The sequence below is a fragment of the Vigna unguiculata genome, chromosome 10 (genome assembly GCF_037176805.1).
Source record: "Vigna unguiculata cultivar grain cowpea cultivar isolate G323 ecotype 2 chromosome 10, ASM3717680v1, whole genome shotgun sequence".
Lineage (NCBI taxonomy): Eukaryota > Viridiplantae > Streptophyta > Magnoliopsida > Fabales > Fabaceae > Vigna > Vigna unguiculata.
This window is the reverse complement of record NC_140801.1, coordinates 40,308,762-40,329,723: the sequence shown is the minus strand read 5'-3', so window position 1 is coordinate 40,329,723 and position 20,962 is coordinate 40,308,762. Positions and strand designations below refer to the sequence as shown.

At 32.2% G+C, this 20,962-nt stretch overlaps 1 protein-coding gene and 1 non-coding gene across 2 annotated transcripts; both read left to right on the top strand.

The window, feature by feature from the left end:
* The first annotated feature begins 11,193 nt into the window (after positions 1-11,193).
* LOC146883188 (uncharacterized) lies at positions 11,194-12,393 on the top strand. The gene is made up of 2 exons (XM_085667468.1): positions 11,194-12,088; positions 12,176-12,393. The coding sequence occupies exons 1-2, from the start codon at positions 11,194-11,196 to the stop codon at positions 12,391-12,393; spliced, it is 1,113 nt and encodes a 370-aa protein (XP_085523594.1).
* Positions 12,394-16,756: 4,363 nt separating this feature from the next.
* Positions 16,757-16,840, top strand: TRNAL-CAA (transfer RNA leucine (anticodon CAA)). The gene has a single exon. It is a non-coding gene; the product is annotated as a tRNA-Leu (tRNA).
* The last annotated feature ends 4,122 nt before the right edge of the window (positions 16,841-20,962 follow it).

The window sequence follows — 20,962 nt, the reverse complement described above, 5'->3', positions numbered from 1 at the left end:
CAAATTCAATTTATATAAACCATCATAAAGTGTACCAGATCCAATCATAAAAGTACGCTTAAACAAACTGAAACAACCATTCCCAAACTTGAAAGAGTATCCAGCAACATCAAGCTTAGACAAAGAAATTAAATTCCTAGTGATACTAGGTACATAAAAAGTATCCATAAGGTCTAAGTGATATCTAGTGTCGAGGATTAGACGATAAGTCCCGACCGCTTCCACTGGAACTTTATCTTTATTGCCCATGAAGACAAACTTCTCATTTGGGTTTATGGTTCGGGTTGTAAGAAATCCCTACATCACATTAGAAACATGAGTCGTACATCCAGAATCAATCCACCACGTATTATGGGGAACTTCAGTTAAGTTTGATTCAAAACATATGTAAGCATTATGCTTACCTTTCTTTTCGAACCAAGCCTTACGCTTTATGCAGTCCTTCTGGAAATGTCCAGACTTCCCACAGAAATGACATTTCTCATTTTTCTTCTGGATTTTGGTTGAGGACTCGTCAATCTTTAGTGGTCCTTTACCCTTTCCATGTTTCTTAGCAACTTTCTTTCCAACAGCTCCTTGATTCTTCACATATTGAATAAAGTGACTTCCTAAGTTCTTCAGTCGGGTCTCCTCCTGAACTAGCATACTGTGCAATTCATGCACATTCCACTTGTCTTTCATGGTGTTGTACTTCATTTGGAACAGACCATACTCAGACGGTAATGAGTTCAGAATAAACTACACGAGAAAACCTTCATCCACTGCCATTCCTAAAGACTTAAGTCTTGCTGCGATATTTGTCATCTCGATCACATGCTCATACATAGTACGTGAACCGTCAAACTTCATAGTGGTTAACGTACTCATCAGTGTCCCAGCGAGAGACTTATCAGCAGTTTGGGAGCGCTCTTCCACAAATTTCATAAATTCTTTTGCGTCATCAGTTTTGGGAAGAGCTGACTTTATATTGCTTGCTATGCTCATTCTCATAAACATTAAGCTAAGTCTGTTTGATCTTGCCCAAGCTTTGTAATGGGCTTTCTCTTCATTGCTACTAGCATCCGTGATAGCAGTCGGCTTTTCACCTTGAAAAGCTAGATCAAGATCCAACACACCTAAGTGAAATTGGACTTGCTCACTCCAGTCAGGAAAATTCAACCCATTAAAGACTAGAACAAACGAAGCATGCGAGTGTAAAGATACCGAAATAGAGACTGCAATTAACACATGCCTAACATCAATGCTTTGAGTCATAAAACTAAACGTAAAAACAGATTCAGATATAAACAATCATTCTATGCATACTAATGTTCTCCTTTGGGAGATCCAATAATATACAAACATAAACATAATGATGCTAATCATATTATAATATGCATCAACTAGAATCACCTACTACCTTTGGGTATATAAATAAAACTAGTGACACATACAAAATTATTTACAATCATATTCATTAATTATGAGAACAATTAATCAACCTTTGGGCGAACCTTAAATGTCTTATAATTAATTAATTTCAATTAACCCATAAATTTAATTATTCATAATTTAGCATCCATACTATGGGTAATTAGAATAAAACATTAATAATTTGAAATCACAAAAACTTTAAAATTTTGGCCACTTTGGTGACTAACAAAATTTATCATACTTGATTTCAAATAAATAAATAAATAAATAAATATACATTTAATTGCTATAAAATTTATATAGCATCCTCATTAATTTTAATTTAACAATAACAAACATAAATATTATTGCAAATTAAAATAAAATTATTAATTATTTATATATAAATAATTAATAATAATTTATTGGTGGCGTAAACCCATAAACACTACCCATTTTCCTGATGCACATTCATACATTAACAGCACACGTTCACACTTCATTATGTCATTCATACAGTAACGGTTTTTTTTTAAGCCATTCACACATTGTTGCATTAATTACTTTATACCAAATTAAAAAAAAAATCATACTACAAACGTGATAGCGGAAGACATGATTCTTTTAAAAGCACGCATACAATTCCAAGCAGCAGCGGATGCAATATTTTAATGGCAGCATCATCGTTCTTAAAATTAAATTAGGGTTTATAACATTAGGGGAAAATATCATAAGGGAGAAACATCACATAATAGGAGAATCATAAATTCTACAATCTTGCTCTAATACCACATGTAAAACTAATTAAGAATCTTTAAGAGTTATGATTCTCACTCGATAAAACATAATAGAGCACTAACATTGATCCATGGGAGATCCTATGAATATGCGTTCTTCAAATTTGTAATCTTGTGTGCTCTTCAATAACCGTTTCTCAATCTATCTCTTTGCCTTTCTTTCTCTTCTCACACATTCTTGATGGGTTACTGAGAAAAGAACCTTATGGCCAGAGACAGAACCCCAATTCCTTTTATAAACCAACGTCCATCAAGTTGATTTTTATTTTATCTTTATCTTTATTTTATTTTATTATCACTTCCCATAATACTGATTCAATCATACTAAATTTAAGAAGAAAATGTTGTTAAATCTATCAACCTTTATATTCCAAAATAATTTACATGATGTATAAAAGTAAACTTTTTGGTGATTAAATAAATTGTTACATTTGTTTTATATTAGTTTTAAATTTTTTGGATAAGATTTTTCTCAAAATTTTGTTTCCAGTTTTATATTCTCGCTGCAACTAACCTTTCTTCTGGTTGCTTTTTTTCAGCCTCGGAGAAGAAATTTTCTGGAAGGGGTCTTCTGCTTTTAATCCAATAAGCTTGCAACAAAGCATTCCCAATTCATCCAATGTATGAATGATGAAACTGACCACTCTCCACATCTTCGCTGAACCCAATTCAAATATTAAAAAGGTGAAGGTTCAATATCAAATCAATCACTATATATATTTCAGACCCTGGATGATGCGATCAAGTGCTGCTAATTGCTTCAATTCCCCCTACACCTTATGGGTTGCTTATTAGGGACATGACTTCGTTTGAAGTAGAAGAAAGCAGTCAATGACCACACCACACACAGTCTAATATTATGTTCCAGCACCTTAACGCCCCCGTTTGGGTTACAAGCCACCACGACCTGGCTCGGCAATACCTCTTGTGAGTCAAAGGCTTATAAGTCCTTTATCTTCGGTTAACTGTGCGATGTGGGACTTCAAAAGAAAAGAAGAGGTATGCTACTTGGCTACGTTTTCGATAACTTTGAGTCTTTTGGTACACTAAATCTAAATCAACACGAGTTCTCCTGCTGAAATTTTTAGGTTTAGAAGCAGTAGTGGTGGCATTTGATGAGGAAATTGACTCATTAGAATTAGATATTATTGGCTCAGGGTGTTTGTCTCCAAGTGAAAACTTCTTCGCTTTCTTCGCTTTCTTTTTGGACAGCACGACTGGAATACTACCAAACATGATACAATTCTCGATGTCATGATCAGCCACAACCTGCTATCAAATCATGAAAATTAAAAACAACAGATCTGTAATCGCAAAATGCAGCAGAGAAAGCCTAATACTACAATTTTTATTTAATCCTACAAGCCAACAAAGCCAAATTAAGGTACAGGTTTCGTTCATTATTTCTGTTTTGTGAAACAAAAATAATGGTTCATTCATCAAGTCACTGAACAATGACATAAGACTATTGAATCATACATGGTTTTTGCGGACAGCAGAGACTGCAACAGATGGTGAAGAGTTGGTGGTAGAATTCACAATTTTTCCCATCTTGTTGGAACCCATGAATGGAATTTGGAGAAAGATGCGGTTGCAGATTGGTGACTGAGGAGATTGAAAGTGAAATAGTAACTTAAGAGAAATGGGGAGTGAAACAAGCATGGATGCTATTAAAAACAACCAGTCATCAAACACCTTTGGTTTGATTCCTATGAGATGTTACTTGATACATCCAATGATATGTAACTGTGACTTAGTTAAGATTGTAAATATCAATAGTTTTTTGGGAAAATATTAGGTTTGTAACTGTAACATACACCAGACATAAATTTTATTGTAATCAATAGTGTTTCCTCACAGGATTTAAGGAAGTGGCCACTTATATTGAAATTGAAGCAAGCAACTTATGGACTTTGGTTTGATGGTGATGATTCGTATGCAATTTACAGCTCTATTACACTTCCACACAACCTTTCAATCTAAAAGAACTTTTAAAACTAAAAACAGTTTAAAATTTTGATTTGATTTAATTTATTTTTGTAATTCTTTTCAAATAATTTATTGGGTTTATATACCAAGAGAGAGTGAAATTTATAGGATAATTTCATTTATCAAAGTTATGTTTTTCGAAAAATATTTTATTAAAGTTAGATATTGTAATGAAAGAGTTTGAATATTAAGTGACACTATCTATATCCAAAAAAGTCTTACCTGGTATTTACTTAGAATTCTAGGAGTTTGGAAGAACAAATAATATATTTTTCCTAGAAGTACACTTATTATCAATTTATGTTCAACACATTTATTACCAATTTATGTTCAACACACTTATTCTCAATTTATGTTCATTAAAGTCTATTAAAGTTTAATCTTCAGTAGTTTTATGTTTCCCTGCCTTTCAGTCTTGGCATAGTTAAAACAAAACTATCAACATGTAAATTCAAAGTCAAAGATGGAATGTTGAAGGTTCCTTTTTAAGGATGAGTTAAATTTTACAACCCGTAAAATATTTACACAATTTCCAAATATTTTAAATTATTCATCACATATCTGGGTATGATGTTAGTTTATATGTTATAATAAAATGATAGTTTTCCTTATTGTATTAGACTTAGGAATTAAAATATTAAAGAGGTATAAGTTAATAATAACTATATGTTGTTTTATCGGAATAATTAGCCAATGATTTAGATTGCCCCTAAAGTTAATATAATCATTTTTTTAAATATTAATTTTTATCTCTTATTTTTAAAATTTCAAATAACATTATTTTCAAATAAATTACTTAAGAAAATAAATAATGTGTTTAGTTTTAGTGAAAGAATCTTAAACAATTATTATTATCTATGGATAGAGGAAGTATGAGTAAACTATTCGACAGAAGTATTAGAATAGAGTTCTTGAAAAACATTTAAACTCAACCAAGTTGATATTGGACTGAATATTGAATTGTTTATAATAAGAGTCGTACTGAATTGTTCTACTAATTTAGTTTTAAAATATATAATTACTCTTAAATAGAATTAGTTAAATTAAATTAAACTATATGCTATGATATTAAAAAATGGAATGTTTACTTGTAATAAACTAAACATCCATATACTTCGTACAATTTAACAATGTAGAGTAGTTCAATTTAAGTTAGTTCACTCTGCCCTAATTAAATTCAATTTATTTAAATTATTATACAATTTAACTCAATTCTTTTATAACACTTATATGATTTGGTTCAATTTTATGATTGTTCAAATTGGTGCATTTTGTCCACTCCGATGAGCATCGGTTTGAAAGAAAATTATTATTTATTATTTCATACTAATATATACATCTCATATTTAATATAATAATCAGTATTATTAAATTGTAATTAGCTTTCTTTCGAGAAGGAACCTGTAAGTTGAAGAACTCTGATGTAACGTTATCCTATCTTAGGGGATCACGCCAAAATGACATTAAGTCATGGTTAAGTGAAAAAATATTTAATTAGTTCAGCTTAATGTTAGATAGATTGACCTAAATAATATGAAATTTATATATAAATTAAAATATAACATGGATCATATTGACACTAGTATGACAAAAATTTAATTTCTTGTCTTAATCCGATGATTCATAAACATTATTGGTAAGTTTGATCAATCAATTCTTAATCATCTTTTGTAGCTTGATTGGATGATACATGATCATCTTAATTGTAGTTTGATAGTTTGATCAAATGATACTTGATCATCATTACCTTTATTAGATGATATGTGTTCATCTTTAGTTTGATTAGATTATACTTGATCATCTCTAACATGATCGGACGATACTTGATCATCTTTAACCGGATTATGATGCATGATTATCTTAATTGTACCTTAATAGCTTGATTAAATGATACTTGATCATTTTTAGTTTTATCAAATTATACTTGATCATCTTTAGCTTGATCGAATGATAGTTGGATCATCTTAATTGTAGCTTGATAGTCTGATGGATGATACTTGATCATCCTTAGATTGATCTATTATACTTGATCGTCCTTAGTTTGATCGATGATACTTGATCATCTTTAACTTGATGTGATAATATTTGATCATATTTAGCTTGATTGGATGATATTTTATCATATTTAATAGTCATGATCTTGTGCTATAATCATCTCTTGAAAAATTTCAAAAGTACCCAAAATCTGCAATTTCTTATTTATATATATATATATATATATATATATATATATATATATATATATATATATATATATATATATATATATATATATGAAAACAAAATATAATCAACTGTAATCAAAATTGATAATATCTTATGTTAGAAGTTCTTTCGACAACTCTAATTTAGAAGTATACTTCCAAAAACTTTACGTACTCAATAGGAACATTTCATTCTTATCAATAACTTGTTGAATAATCATGTTTCACCTCTTCCATCTTGTGATGTGGTCTTTCTAGTGTCCCTTGTTTCTTAAAAAAATGAATTTCTATATAGAAATAAACAAATAAAAATTTGGCACTAGACAAATTACCTAGACATGAAAAATGTTAATACTCCAAAATTAGAGTATTTAATGTATTTTTTTCTTTTACTCCAAAAAATTAATATATATATATATATATATATATATATATATATATATATATATATATATATATATATATATATATATATATATATATATATACACACACACACGGAGCATTACATGAGCAGGAAGGCCTAGGCCCCCAAATATTTTTTATTTTTTTCAAAATTATATATCTATTTTTGGAATTTTTAAAAAATTTTAAAATTTTAAAATTATAAAATAGTATATTTTAGAAATTAATGATAATTAAATTATGTCTCTTTATTTCTTTTATAAAATACAATATTTAATGTTAATAAATAATAAAACATAAAATCCAACATAATAAAAAATCAAAAAAATATTTAGGTTTAATTAGTCTTCTAGTATTTATTTTCGTCTAAAATTAACAAATTGCGACTAAATTTAAACTAAAAAAACTGGAAGACCAACTTACATCTTTTGAAATAATAACTAAAAGAGTAATTAAACCAAACATTTACTAAAATATTTTTTATTTTCTTCTGTCATTGCCTTTTTAATTTTTGACAAAATTATACTCATATCGCACTATCATACTTTTTTTTTTGAAGAAAAATGAAGTTAGGCACATACTCATTATGTTTGCTCTCATTTCTCATCTCTTTCCTTTATTTCTCGAAGAAAAAAAATATATAACTCTCTCTTGTCTTACTTGATGATGAAATATAGTTTAATAGTTATGAAAATTATTTTTTATCTCATGAGCCTTTTGTATACTTAATTTTTATGATTATAGAAGTAAAAAATAATGTATTATGTATTTTTTTTATAACTGATTTTTAATTGTAACTTGATTATAATATATTTTTCTTCTAATACTTATGTCTCTCAAATATTTTATTAGATTATGATAAATTATTTTTTAATATATTTAAAAAAAAAAAAACATATCAATGAAGAATAAAATAATGGATTCATTTTGTAGAAGTAGTAAAAGGAAAGCTACACGTGCAGATGAAAACAAGTTAAATTATACTTCTTCACATCTTTTAAAATATTTAAAGCATTATACTAATAATCCAATCTAATTATTTTATAGAAGACTCATTTTTTAAAGTATTATACTAATGGTTCAACCAAATGATCAAAGAATTATATTATTTTGACCACTCCAAAACTCTTTCATACTAAATTTGCAAAGTATATATATATATATATATATATATATATATATATATATATATATATATATATATATATATATATATATATATATATATATATATATATATATATATTCTATCGGTTAACCCTTTTGTTTCTTACATTTTCTGACCTATTTTATCATTTTTAAAGGTTTTATGTTCAATTAAACAAAATAACATCTAAACATTTATTTTCCAACTACTATACCTTTTCGTCTTTTATTGGTATCGATTCAATTCAATTTGTGAACAATGAGGTTGATACCTAATTGAGGTTTTAAAAGTCTATAGTGATATTTCTTGAATAAAAACCTTATATTAAAAAATAGTATTAGATATGAATATTAAAAAATGTCAAAATTTAGATACCAAGATTTTTGTTATGTTTAATAAAAAGAATAAAAATAGAAATATTATTCTTTTTGAGAGTCACGACTCTAGTTTGCTTTAGAAAACGTTAATTATAATATTTATAATTAAGTTTTTTAAGTGCGAATCATTATTATTACACTATTTGATCTTTTAAAATGAATTTTTTCCTCAATTTAAAATAATCAATTCCTAACTATATTTTATTCTCAATTGATATTGTAAGGCCCCTTTTTATTCCTGCTTACTTTTAAGGGCTGCCCCAATCTTATGGGCCTAAAGGCTGGCCCAAAGAGGAAGGGTCAGACCTAACCTACCAACCCTAACCTTGTGCTCATTTTGGTAACACAAAACTTTCACAATCCTTAGAGCGACTGCTATTTTTCCTCTGTTAGGGTATACTCCTAACCCTGAACCAGTGAGCTCAGTTGCGTTTCCTAGCCTCATGTAAGTGCTCTACACCTTAGGTCTTGCTTTCCTTCCGCCTTTATGTTTGTACTTCCAGTAGGGGTTCGTCGTAGGCTTACGTATGCTCTTCCGCATCTGTTCCACAGCTCAGTAATCTGCCGTTGGAGCTTCGCGTTCCGCTGTTGGAGACGCACCCCGCTCTTAGCCCTTTTCTAGGTACGCGAAGTTAGGGTTTCAGGTTTAAGTTGATTTTTGGTCTATTCTTGAGTTTGCTTGATGTTGTACGGTGAAATCATTGTTTTTGGTGCATGGAATACCCTGTATGGTTGTTTGGATCGGGATGTACATCTGTTGCAGGAGAAACTAGGGCGAGAACTGGTAATCTCGCCCAGGCGAGTCGGATTCGCCTAGGCGAGTCTGACGAAGGCTCGCCCAAACCCCATTGCGTGAAAGGTCGCCCAGGCGACCCGTTCGAACTTTTGAGCGAGTGAACACCTCGCCCAGGCGAGAGAGGTCTCGCCTAAGCGAGATCCCGTGATGTTCCCTGGGTGCTCCATCGAACCCTCGCCTAGGCGAAGGGGGGCTCGCCTGAGCGAGCACGTCTCGCCTAAGCGAAACCTTCAGCCTGAGGGCGAGGCAGTACGCTGTTTGGGTGCTTGTTTATTCTTGGATGATTGATATTGGTTTAGGTGTGAATTGTATGATGAGAAACATGTATATAATGGAATATTATGTGTACTTGGCATGAATTATGAATTGCGTATGACGGGTTGGGTATGATCTCGGCATGTGAAATGAATGAGTGGTTTGGAACTAAAGGGACACATTATTGATATGAGATGAGGCCCTAGATTCATGGGGTGGTGATGACCAGAGGTATGGATTCGAAATATGATGCGTATGAGGAATTAATCTAAGGGGTTGGTATGGAAATGTAAATATGATTTAATGTTCTCTTATTGCTGAGTTATGAATGTTGGTCCGTGTCAGCGTGTAAATTCCTTGGGGTCTCTAGGTGAGACCTCCGAGGTCGCGCTTCAGTGGTCGGGACGTAATTTCATGGCCCCTGTTAGTGGGTGCCCATGGTGGTGCCCCATCTGTATAACTAGGTAAGGATTCAAGTTAAGGTTGCATCCTGACACTCTAAGGAGCCAGTTAGTCTCACTTAGAGCGGACTGACTCTTGTGGTGAGAGTAACAGGAGGCCTGAAATTCATTAAGGGCTAACCTTGTGGTGAGGGAGATTTGATTCATCGTAACACTTGTAACACATAGCTCGGAGATGAGCAGCTCAGGGTCCAGCAGGGGTATCCACTACAAGTGCAAGCATCCGCTGAATCCGACTAAGTTATACGTATCCGGATGAGTCGAGTCGAGTCGTAGTGTATTGAATGAAGAGTCATAACATGCTTGGTTGTTATATGGATATGGGATGATGATAGTGTACTTGACTGTGTGATGAATATGTGTTGGCTCTAGCTTACCCATTTGTTTGTATGGTTGTATTGTATGTGACTGTTCTTCTTGCGATGATCATCAATTTAATTGATGGGAGCAGATGGGCGAGGTTCCAGAGGTCAGCAAGGAAGTGGAGATTCTGCTGCATAGTCCGCGTGGACTAGTTGTTAATTCTGCATGAGTTCATTTAGGGTTGCAACCCATGTATCTGTTCGTCCTTGGTTTTTATGCACTCTGGTTAACTTTTCCTCTAGTTTCTTTTGGGCATTGTGGTGTGCCATGGGTTGTAAGGAATTGATCCCAGACCGCGTTTTTATGTTATCTTTATCGTGACATTCCTTTAATTTCGCGTACTTAATTAACTGGGGTGTTACATTTATGGTATCAGAGCGTACATTCCTTAGGTCTGTGGACTTGGATGTCTGCTTAGCTTTCTCTGTGTGTCTCTGAGTGAGTAGTTAAAATTCTTGCCTTTAGCAAACCTAACCAAGTGATTTTCTGTGTGCCAGTGAACTATGGCACCTCCTCGTAGGGCTTCGCAATCGTCCCAGGGTGACGTGCCCGATATCGCCAGGGCTATCGAAGCGATGGTAGCTGCCATGACACAGCAAAGTACAGCGATGATGCAGCAGCACGAGGCATCTATGCAGCGACAGGCAGCGTCGCTAGAGCAACAGCAATTGGTGATGCAGTAGATGGAAGCTGCAAGGGTGGCTGCCGAGGATGCTCATCGGCAACATATGGAGGCCCTCCGCCAACTGGAGGAGAACAGGGCGACTGCCCCTGTGTTTGGCCCTGAGCCATGACCACCAGTCAGGGAGTGGAGTCTTGAAGACTTCCTAAAACACCATCCCGTGAAGTTCAACGGGAAGACCAGTCCAGATGCAGCCGATCAATGGCTGAAGGATCTAGAGAGAATCTTCGATGTGAAGATGTGCCCAACAGATAACAGGTTGGCATTTGTCGTCTACATGCTGACCGGGGAAGTTGAACACTAGTGGATGAGCATGAAGTCCATCATGGAGGAGAGAAGAGAGCATGTGACTTGGGAGGCCTTTCGGGGGAAGTTCCTCTCAAAGTATTTCCCCGACAGTGTCAGATACGCCAAGGAGGTGGAATTCCTCCAGCTCACACAGGGAGGGAAGTCAGTAGCTGATTATGTTGAGAAGTTCAAGCATCTCAGTCGTTTCTACACCTTGCCACTCGATGAGGAGTGGAGATGTCGCAAGTTCGAGAATGGACTCCGCGGCGACATTCGCTTGATGGTGGCACCCTTGTCCATCAAGGATTTTGCCGCTCTAGTGGAGAAGGCCAGGGTAATGGAGAAGATGAAGAATGAGGTAGAGGGTCCGCGGCCTCAGCAGCCTCAGAGGATTGGTGGACCATCGGGGTCCAAGCCTAGACATGACGAGCGGAGGAGACCGTATGACAGACCTCCTCATCAGCCTCAAGGGTCTAGGGGTCTTCCTCCTCAGCAGGGTCGAGTGCAGTGTTATACATGTGGAGGACCCCACCCGAGGTATGCTTATCCCCGTATGGAGGGTTACCGTAGGTGCAACAACTGTAGCAAGGAAGGCCACTTTGGGAAGGACTGTCCCAACCTTGCCAGGGCAGCAGCGCGCCCTCCAATTCAGACTCCCCATCAGCATCAGAGGAGGGACAGAGGCAACAGGTCTCAGGCGACAGGCCGGGTGTATGCTATGACAGGAGCAGAGGCGACTGGTTCAGGTAACTTGGTTATGGGTTGCTGCTTAATAGCTGGTGTGTCTTGCTGTGTGTTGTATGACTCTGGAGCGACACACTCCTTTGTGTCAGATAGTTGTGTGAAACGTTTGGGTTTGCTAGTATGCGAGCTACAGTGCGAGCTTGCGGTGTCTACTCCGGCGTCAGGATTGGTCACGACGTCGTCTTTGTGTGCTAGGTGTCCAGTGGAGGTAGAGGGACGCAGGTACAAGGTAAATCTAATCTGCCTGCCTCTGCAAGACTTGTAATTGATCTTAGGGATTGATTGGCTCTCTGCCAATCGCGTCCTTGTCGGCTGTGTGGATACAAGAAAGTCTACATTTGGTTATGTGTATCTTTTAGCCGAAGGAGTGATTTCATGGAAAAGTGCGAAGCAGTTTGTCATTGCTGCATCCATCACGGAAGCTGAATTTATGGCATGCTTTGAGTCCACAGTTCAGGCTAATTGGTTGCGAAATTTTATTTCAGGACTTTGAGTAGTCGACAGTATTTCCAAGCCGCTGAAAATTTATTGTGATAATTCCGCAGCAGTCTTCTTTTCTAAAAATGACAAGTATTCTAAAGGTGCTAAACATATGGAGTTGAAATACTTTGCCGTTAAAGAAGAAGTTCAGAAACGTAAAGTGTCAATAGAACATATTAGCATAGATCTTATGATTGTTGACCCTTTAACAAAAGGGTTACCGTCCAAATTGTATGTTGGTCATGTAAAGAATATGGGCATTATGTCTACTAGTGAATGTTGAATGTTAATGTTTTGAATGTTTATGTGACACTCTGAGCTCCCTAATGTATAAATTTCTGAAATCTGTGTTTTCTTAATTATGTTTATGCATGCAAATTATGATGAAGAAAACAAATTATGTTATGTTATTGCTTTGTAAAATGACATTATGTTTGAACCCATTATGGACTTCTCGTTTTTAAGGTCATATTAAGGAGAAAGAGATGATATAGTAGTACATGGAAGGAATCATGTCGATCAAATGATGTGTGACCGCCATGACTCTTATTATTTCTGTATCTTTAATTATGAATAATGATGGAACCAATTTATGCAAGGTCTTTTATTGCGCATTATGTTTATGTATTAAATCACATAATGTTATAACATCATATGAGTCAAGTGGGAGAATGTTAGAATTAATTGATGAATTAATTCTATTAGTGACTCATTTGAAATATTATGATGGACCCAATTGTGATTTAATAAAATATAAAGATTTATTGGTTATTATTATGGGAAGTAATAATAAAATAAAATAAAGATAAAGATAAAATAAAAACCAACTTGATGGCGTTGGTTTATAAAAGGAATTGGGGTTCTGTCTATGGCCATAAGGTTCTTTTCACAGTAACCCATCAAGAATGTGTGAGAAGAGAAAGAAAGGCATAGAGATAGATTGGAAAACGGTGATTGAAGAGCACACAAGATTACAAATTTGAAGAACGCATATTCATAGGATCTCCCATGGATCAAGGTTAGTGCTCTATTATGTTTTATCGAATGAGAATCATAACTCTTAAAGATCCTTAATTAATTTTACATATTTTAGTTAAAGTATTAGATGATAGGTTGTTTTTCTTCAGAATGACTGACTATAATAATAGACAACAAATATTTAACATAAAAAAAACTAAAAATCACTTTACTTAAATTTGAATGACCTATCTATTTTATAATTCAAAAGATGGAAGTTTAATATAATAGAACTTGGAGTTCAAGTTTTTTATTTAAGATATGAGAAGTAATTTCAAATATTTAGCCTAAAAAAATTTTAAAAATCACTTTATGTAAAATTTAAAAATCACTTTAAAAAAAGTTGAAAGTCTAATTTAATAGAACTTCAAATACCATTTTCCATTTAAAAAATAATATTAATTTTCAACACATCAATTTGAATAAGTTATTGTCGTTTTTAAATTAATTAGTTGAAATAATTTTTTTAAATTAATATTGAATTACAATTACGTTTCTCGAAAATAAAATATGGAGATTTTAGTGTTACAAAGCACTCCTAGATAGAAAATGACTTCATTCATACATATAAAATTTCTTTCTATAGCTAGAGGGGTGGATAAAGTGTCTAGTTTCACTGTTTAAATTTCAAAAGTATCGAGTAAAGTTCTTTTGCTTCTAGGAATAATTATGTAAAATGTTTGGAAGTTACATGTATTTTTTTAGAAGGCACGTAACTTTTTAGGTTAGATAAGTGTTTGTTAAATGATTTTATGCTTTCCATAATTTCAATTATTTTTATATAGACTTCAATACTAATTTGTTATTTATTTTTGTTAAGTTTGTTTAGTTTAATACTAATTTTTCTTTCTTATTTAATCAAGTACTAATTTTTATCAATTTTTGTCAATTCAATTTTTTTGTAATGTCAATTAAATAGTTAACAACATAGTGACAGGGTGGAACAGTTCGTTTGATGTGACACCAAATGTGGCTTAACATGTCTAGTCTATCTTTCTCATCGTTCTCCATGGCCTCCAACATTCATCATTAATCACCCATGCCTACATACCTTCATTCCAAACATAACACTATCACAAATCATCTCCTCCCTTCTAAATTCAAGAAACCCCAATCACATACCTCTATTTGAAATTCAAGAAACCTCAATCACCAACCAATGATCTCATGCAACTTCCACCTAGCCTCCTCCTCACCTTGTCGCTCAAATCTTTTGTTTGCCCAGCCATCACCGTTAGAGACGTTGCCAACGAATGTCAATGCCACCATATTCTCCCCCTTCACAAGCAGACACAATTGCTTCCTAAACCCACAACCTCCATCACCTCCTATTATTACTAGAGTAGCCATCGGCGACAACCAATTGTGTGCATCTTCTGCTCTCATTCTTATTCCTGCACAAGAGCTCCTTTGCACTTTTTGAGAATAGAGCTCGTCTCCACAGCGCCTCTAGCGGTCAGACAAAACTCACCATTTAGAGTTGATGCTTCGACCACGCCGAGGTTGTCATTTGCCACAGCTGGTGCTTCATTGGAATGTTGTTCTTGTTCTAGCTTTGCTCTTTGATTTCTGATGATGCTGTGTTTGATTGGATATAAGGTGAATGAGATGAGGGAATGTGTAGTTACATGCTCTCTAGTTAGGCTATGGGGATGAGGAGAGATAGAAAAAGGGAGTTTAATCTACTTGTTTTGAGATAGGAGTAAAGGGGGTTTTGTTAAAGGAGAAAAGGAAGTTGTTTGTGTGTGATTATGTGTTGGTCGATTCTGAATTGGAAATTGATTAAGGAAGAAGATGAAGTTGATTGCGGTTGAGAGTAGTGTGTTGATTTTATGGAAAGGAAGATAATGTAGAGAAAGTTTATGTGTGTTTTGTGTTGATGATGGATGGTTTAGTGTTGAGAAAAGATGAATATGTAAAGATGGTTTTTTTTGTTTGAAGGAAGAAAATTGAGTGTGAAGTTGGATCACTGGAGAACATGAAGTGTGTTTTATGAAAATGAGAAGGAAGACACATGTCAGTGATAAAACAGAATACGTCAGAGGCCACCTCAAATGAAGTGTTCCACCCTCCTTTGATGTTAACTATTTAAACGGCAAAATAGAACTAAATTGACAAAACTTGACAAAAATTGAAACTTGATTAAATAAGAAAAAAATAGTACTAAATTGAACAAATTCATCAAAAATAGATACTAATTTACTATTAAGGTCTTTCTATAAATAATGTTCTTGTTAAAACTCGAGATACTAAGATTAGGGATGTCAACGGGGCGGATAGGGTATGGGTAGTAGTTCCCATGTACCCTACCCGCTGAAAAAATATTTGTCTCGTACCCGTACTCATATCCGTGTGGATATCCATTATGCGAGTACCCACATATTTTTTTAATATCCGCGAATATCGACGAGTACCTGCGGATATTTACAAGAAAAATTAATATTTAATAACATATTTTAACCATAAATTCAAATAAAAATACAATGCATAACATTTATAAATTTCAAACATAGTGCAAACAAGTCATTTAAATACAAAGAAATGAAACTTTTTTAAAACTAATTGATAAAAAATAACTCATTCAAAATCAATGTATTAATGTTTTAATCATTTTTTAAAATTTTTTTAATTTAAATTAGAATATAGCAGGTACTAGTATCTGTGGGTAGAGATACTATGATACTCGTACCTTGTCCTGTTAACATGCGGGTATAAAAGATACTCGTACCCATCACCTGTGGATATCCATTTACAATATTCATTTCCTACCCGTTGCAAATTTTATTCACAAATACCTGCGGGTACGAATTTTTTTTACATCTCTAACTAAGATTGTACAAAAGTTATATCCCTTTAGTTATAATCAACCTCATCAAAAATTGGTTAATCAAGTTGCGTCGTCCATAAATAATTAATCATATACATAAAAATTATAATATGTTAAACCAAATACAATTCTAACATCCAACATAATAACATAAAATTATTGTCACAAATGGTTGACAAAACTATGGCAACAATTTAATTATTGTCATATGATATTACTAATAACGTATTTATATATTTATAATTTATAGTGATGAATATTTATATTTCTTTAACTTTATTTTAATGACTAAAATAATAAATGGTAAACATAAATCTAATTTCCTAAATTTTCAAGTCATCTAATTTACGTTATATGAATTATTTTAAAACTTTAAAATCGATTAAGAATTTATGCTATGTTATAAATTCTAAAACTATAATTAAATTAAATTAAGTAGGCGGTTTTAAAATAGCATATCATATCCATAATTTTTTGTATTTGAATACCATCAAATCATGTTCATTTTAGGGTTAGCAAATTTATGTCTAGTGTCAGGATGGTCGAGTGGTCTAAGGCGCCAGACTCAAGTTCTAGTCCTTGAAAGAGGATGTGGGTTCAAATCCCATTTTTGACATTTTTGTCATTAATTGTTTTCATTTTATATTTTTTTAATTTATTAAATATTATTTACTTAAAACTCTTCTTTATATTTTAATACAATTAACTAATTTTTTGAGGCAAACACCAAGGACTAATTCAATCTTTTACCAACTCATATCTGAACTATATAAGAATATGCAGTTATAATATAATATCTAATTAAATATAATAGAATCCAAACTACATGAATTATATCAATATAATTTGGATATTTTCTTTTATATATATATATATATATATATATATATATATATAATTTTAATTGATTAAATAATAAATAATCAGCAAAATAATATTAATTATTTATTTATTTTGAACACCTCTTATACACTTAGTCTAGATTAAAAAAGGTTTACAGAAAAACATTTTTATGGAGTATTCATTCAATTCTCATACTCACTCTTACATTATAGAGTTTTTTTATATGATTATACTGACTTAAGCGTTTTCGTCGATCTTCACCAGTAACACGACGATAAACTCTTATAATTAGGTGTAGTTCGACTTCGTTAGAATCTCTTTTTCACCTTGGGAGATTTATACTCTTTTTCAATAAAAGCATTTGGTATTCAATGTGGGAGAGGCAAATTTTTTTCACTCATGATCCTTACCAAAAGTAGAATTGTCATGTCGTTATTGACAGTTCTTGAGATGAATTCATCACACAATGGAACCTTGACAACTCATATTGATGTCATTCTTTAGAAAAAATGAAGAAAATCTCCAAAATGTATAATAAAATTGATAAAGATTTGGAGCTTTAAGAGAATAAATATAGAGTCAAATTGATTCAATATTGGAACGAATTAAGTTAATATCAAAACAAGTTGCGGACTTTCCTATAACAATTGGTAGTATTCAACCAAAAGAAGACTACTCATTGTCTGAACAAGACAACCAAGGTTGAACCCCTCATGATAAATAAATTGTTGAATCTCATACAATCCATAGATCGAAACCAGTACTCCAATCCAATCCATCTTGTTTGTGTTAAGGCTACAGTGTTATACATGTGGGCAAGTTTGGCATGGCCTAAAGTAAAAAATGTTGTAGTGTAAATGAAGACAACCATAGTAAAAATAATTGTTGGGTATGACTCTATGTACAGAACTTAGTGATACATGTTTAACTTATGATTTATTAGGCTTAATTGGTCTTTTGGTCCTCATATTTCTCTATGTGATCCAATTCGGTCCTCTATTTTTTTTTTTGGGTTCAATTAAGTCCTTGTAGTTGTAAAAATGATCCAATTAAGTCTTTTTCGCTTAGATTGACGTTAACAACATGTTCGTACAAGTTATGTGTCAGTTCATAGTATTTTCACGTGTTAATATTAGTGTGAGTGTCACATATTAGTGTGAGTACCATGTGTTAGCGTCATTGTCACATGAGAATATCTTGTATTCAATTTAGTCATTGCATATAAAATGTTGACTCAATTGAATCCTTATAGTTTAAAATTTTGACTTAATTGAGTTCCAATTTTATTTTTCAATTTAAATTAAAAAATACATATTTTAAAAAATGAAAATGTAAAATAACATTTGTAGGTTTTAAATTTTAATATTTTTAATATGTGAAGTGTCACTTTAAATTTACATTTTTAATATTTTATTGGAGTGATTTTACTAGGGATTTTTTATTGAAATTTAAAATGTAAAAAATATAATTAATTTGAATATTTAGATGGAGTGATTTGATATATCAATTTTGAAAAAATATTTTAACATGTATATATAAGTTGCTATTAAGCTTAATTATTGATTTGGTCTCACTTTGGAAAGAGACAAAGATTCTATATTTAAAAATAAAAAAGATTGGGACTCAATTGAGTCAAAATTTCAAACACAGAGACTATGTTATACTCAACAAATTTCTAAATATGTTCAACCCACTCTTAATAAGTTATGCTATCTTATTAATTCTAAAATTTTAGAATTAAATTAGAACAATTAATCGAGTGACTAATAAATAATGTAAATTAAACAAGCGAATTTACTAGCAAATTATATCCATAATTTTTGTATGTTGGATGACTTATTTTAAAACTTTAAAACCCAATTAATAAGTTATGTTATCTTATTAATTCTAAAACTTTAGAATTAAATTAGAATAATTAATCGAGTGATTAATAAACAATGTAAATTAAACAAGCAATTTTTCTAGCAAATCATATCCATAAATTTTTTATTTGAATGCTATCAAACCATATTCCCTTTAGGGTTAAGGGTTTAACTATGTGTACTTTCTTATATAGCTTTAGTAAATATATAAATATAGGAAAATGATATAGTAATATCCATTTTTTGACAACTTCTCTCACAACGTGACATGTCATATGTTTTTCAATTTTTTTTCAATTTTCACGTTGGTTTTTTTAGAAGAAAGCAGGAGGAGAAAAAGTAAAAAACCAGAGTGGAAATTGGAGGAGAAAAATATAGAAAGTGGAAGTGAAAATGGTTGAACTAAAAAGCATCTTTTTCGCCATCTTCAACCATTGATGTTCGTCTTCAACTGCCATTCTTCATCTTCAACCCTTATTTTTCTAAAATCCCATCTTCTTCTTCGTCGCAATATTGTGGGTTTACCCATTGGACGAAAGCTTCGATGGTTTGACGTTCGTATCCATTGGGATGGAAAGGAGGGATTTTTATTGTTGTTTGTAGTGTTGTCATCATTGTAGTGGTGTAAATTTGTGGGTTTCGTCTTTATGGTAAAATCTAATCAGGGCCGCTTCTTCGAAAGGTGTGTGGTGGTAAGTTCTATTTATTTTACCGTATTGCTTGGGATTATTTTTTGTGTAAAAACCAAGAACGATGTTAAAAGGAATTTACATATATATATATATATATATATATATATATATATATATATATATGTATATATATATATGTATATATATATATATATATATACATATATATATATATATATATATATATACATATATATATATATACATATATATATACATATATATATATATACATATATATATATATATATATATACATATATATATATATATATATATATATATATGCATATATGTATATATACATATATATGCATATACATATATATGCATATGCTTATATATGTATATGCATATATGTATATATACATATATATATGCATATACATATATATGCATATGCTTATATATGTATATGCTTATATATGTATATCATATATATATATATATACATATATACATATATATGTATATATACATATATATGTATATATATATATGACACAATCACACCAATAGAATAAAACATATATACAACACATTTATATATATATATATATATATATATATATATATATATATATATATATATATATATATATATATATGACACAATCACAATAAAGGAATTTCATCCTTTGAATGCCTCAAGATGTCTTACTGCCATATATATCGGCAACAACCGATAGAGCACGTGACGTCAGGTGAAGTTTCCAATAGGAATATAGTTCGTAATGTCTCAAGACTACCAAACTCGTCAGCTAAATACTGAGGAGGGCAATCTATCTGGATCCATCCGTGCGGGCCACAATCAGCACACTCACACCAGTAACACTCGCCAATCCGAGCCAACACTCAAGAGTTCCTCGCGTTCATCCGCCATCCCGAGCCATAACTCAAGAGATGTTATTCCGAGCCACAACTCAAGGAGTACCACGTGCTTAACCCCTATCCCGAGCCACAACTCAAGGAACACCAACAAGCCGACCTTTAAGATATCCTAGAAGCCTTGTAGATCACGCACACCAAAGGAAGCCAAACATTTTTGCCTCAGCAACATCGTCTGGCGCTACTCACGAGTGCTAGCATTCAATTCTAACTTATGAATAACGCATGCTCAAAAAAATATAAAGCAGCAACACTCTAACAAATTAAGCACATGATCTTTGCACCAATGCAAATTAATATTGACACACATGCATTCACCAATAACCAATTCTCCACATGTGGCTGACCCAAAGGAACATTCAAATTGATAGAGACTTACAACATAACCCAGTGATGCTTCATTAGAAGTTACTCGAAATTATCAAGAGCTTATTCATGTCTTTTAAAGACTCC

Coding starts and splice junctions, on each gene's coding strand:
- LOC146883188 (XM_085667468.1), top strand. CDS start 11,194: ATGGAGGAGAGAAGAGAGCATGTGACTTGGGAGGCCTTTCGGGGGAAG. Junction 12,089..12,175: donor GGTCACGACGTCGTCTTTGT/GTGCTAGGTGTC, acceptor AATTGATCTTAG/GGATTGATTGGCTCTCTGCC.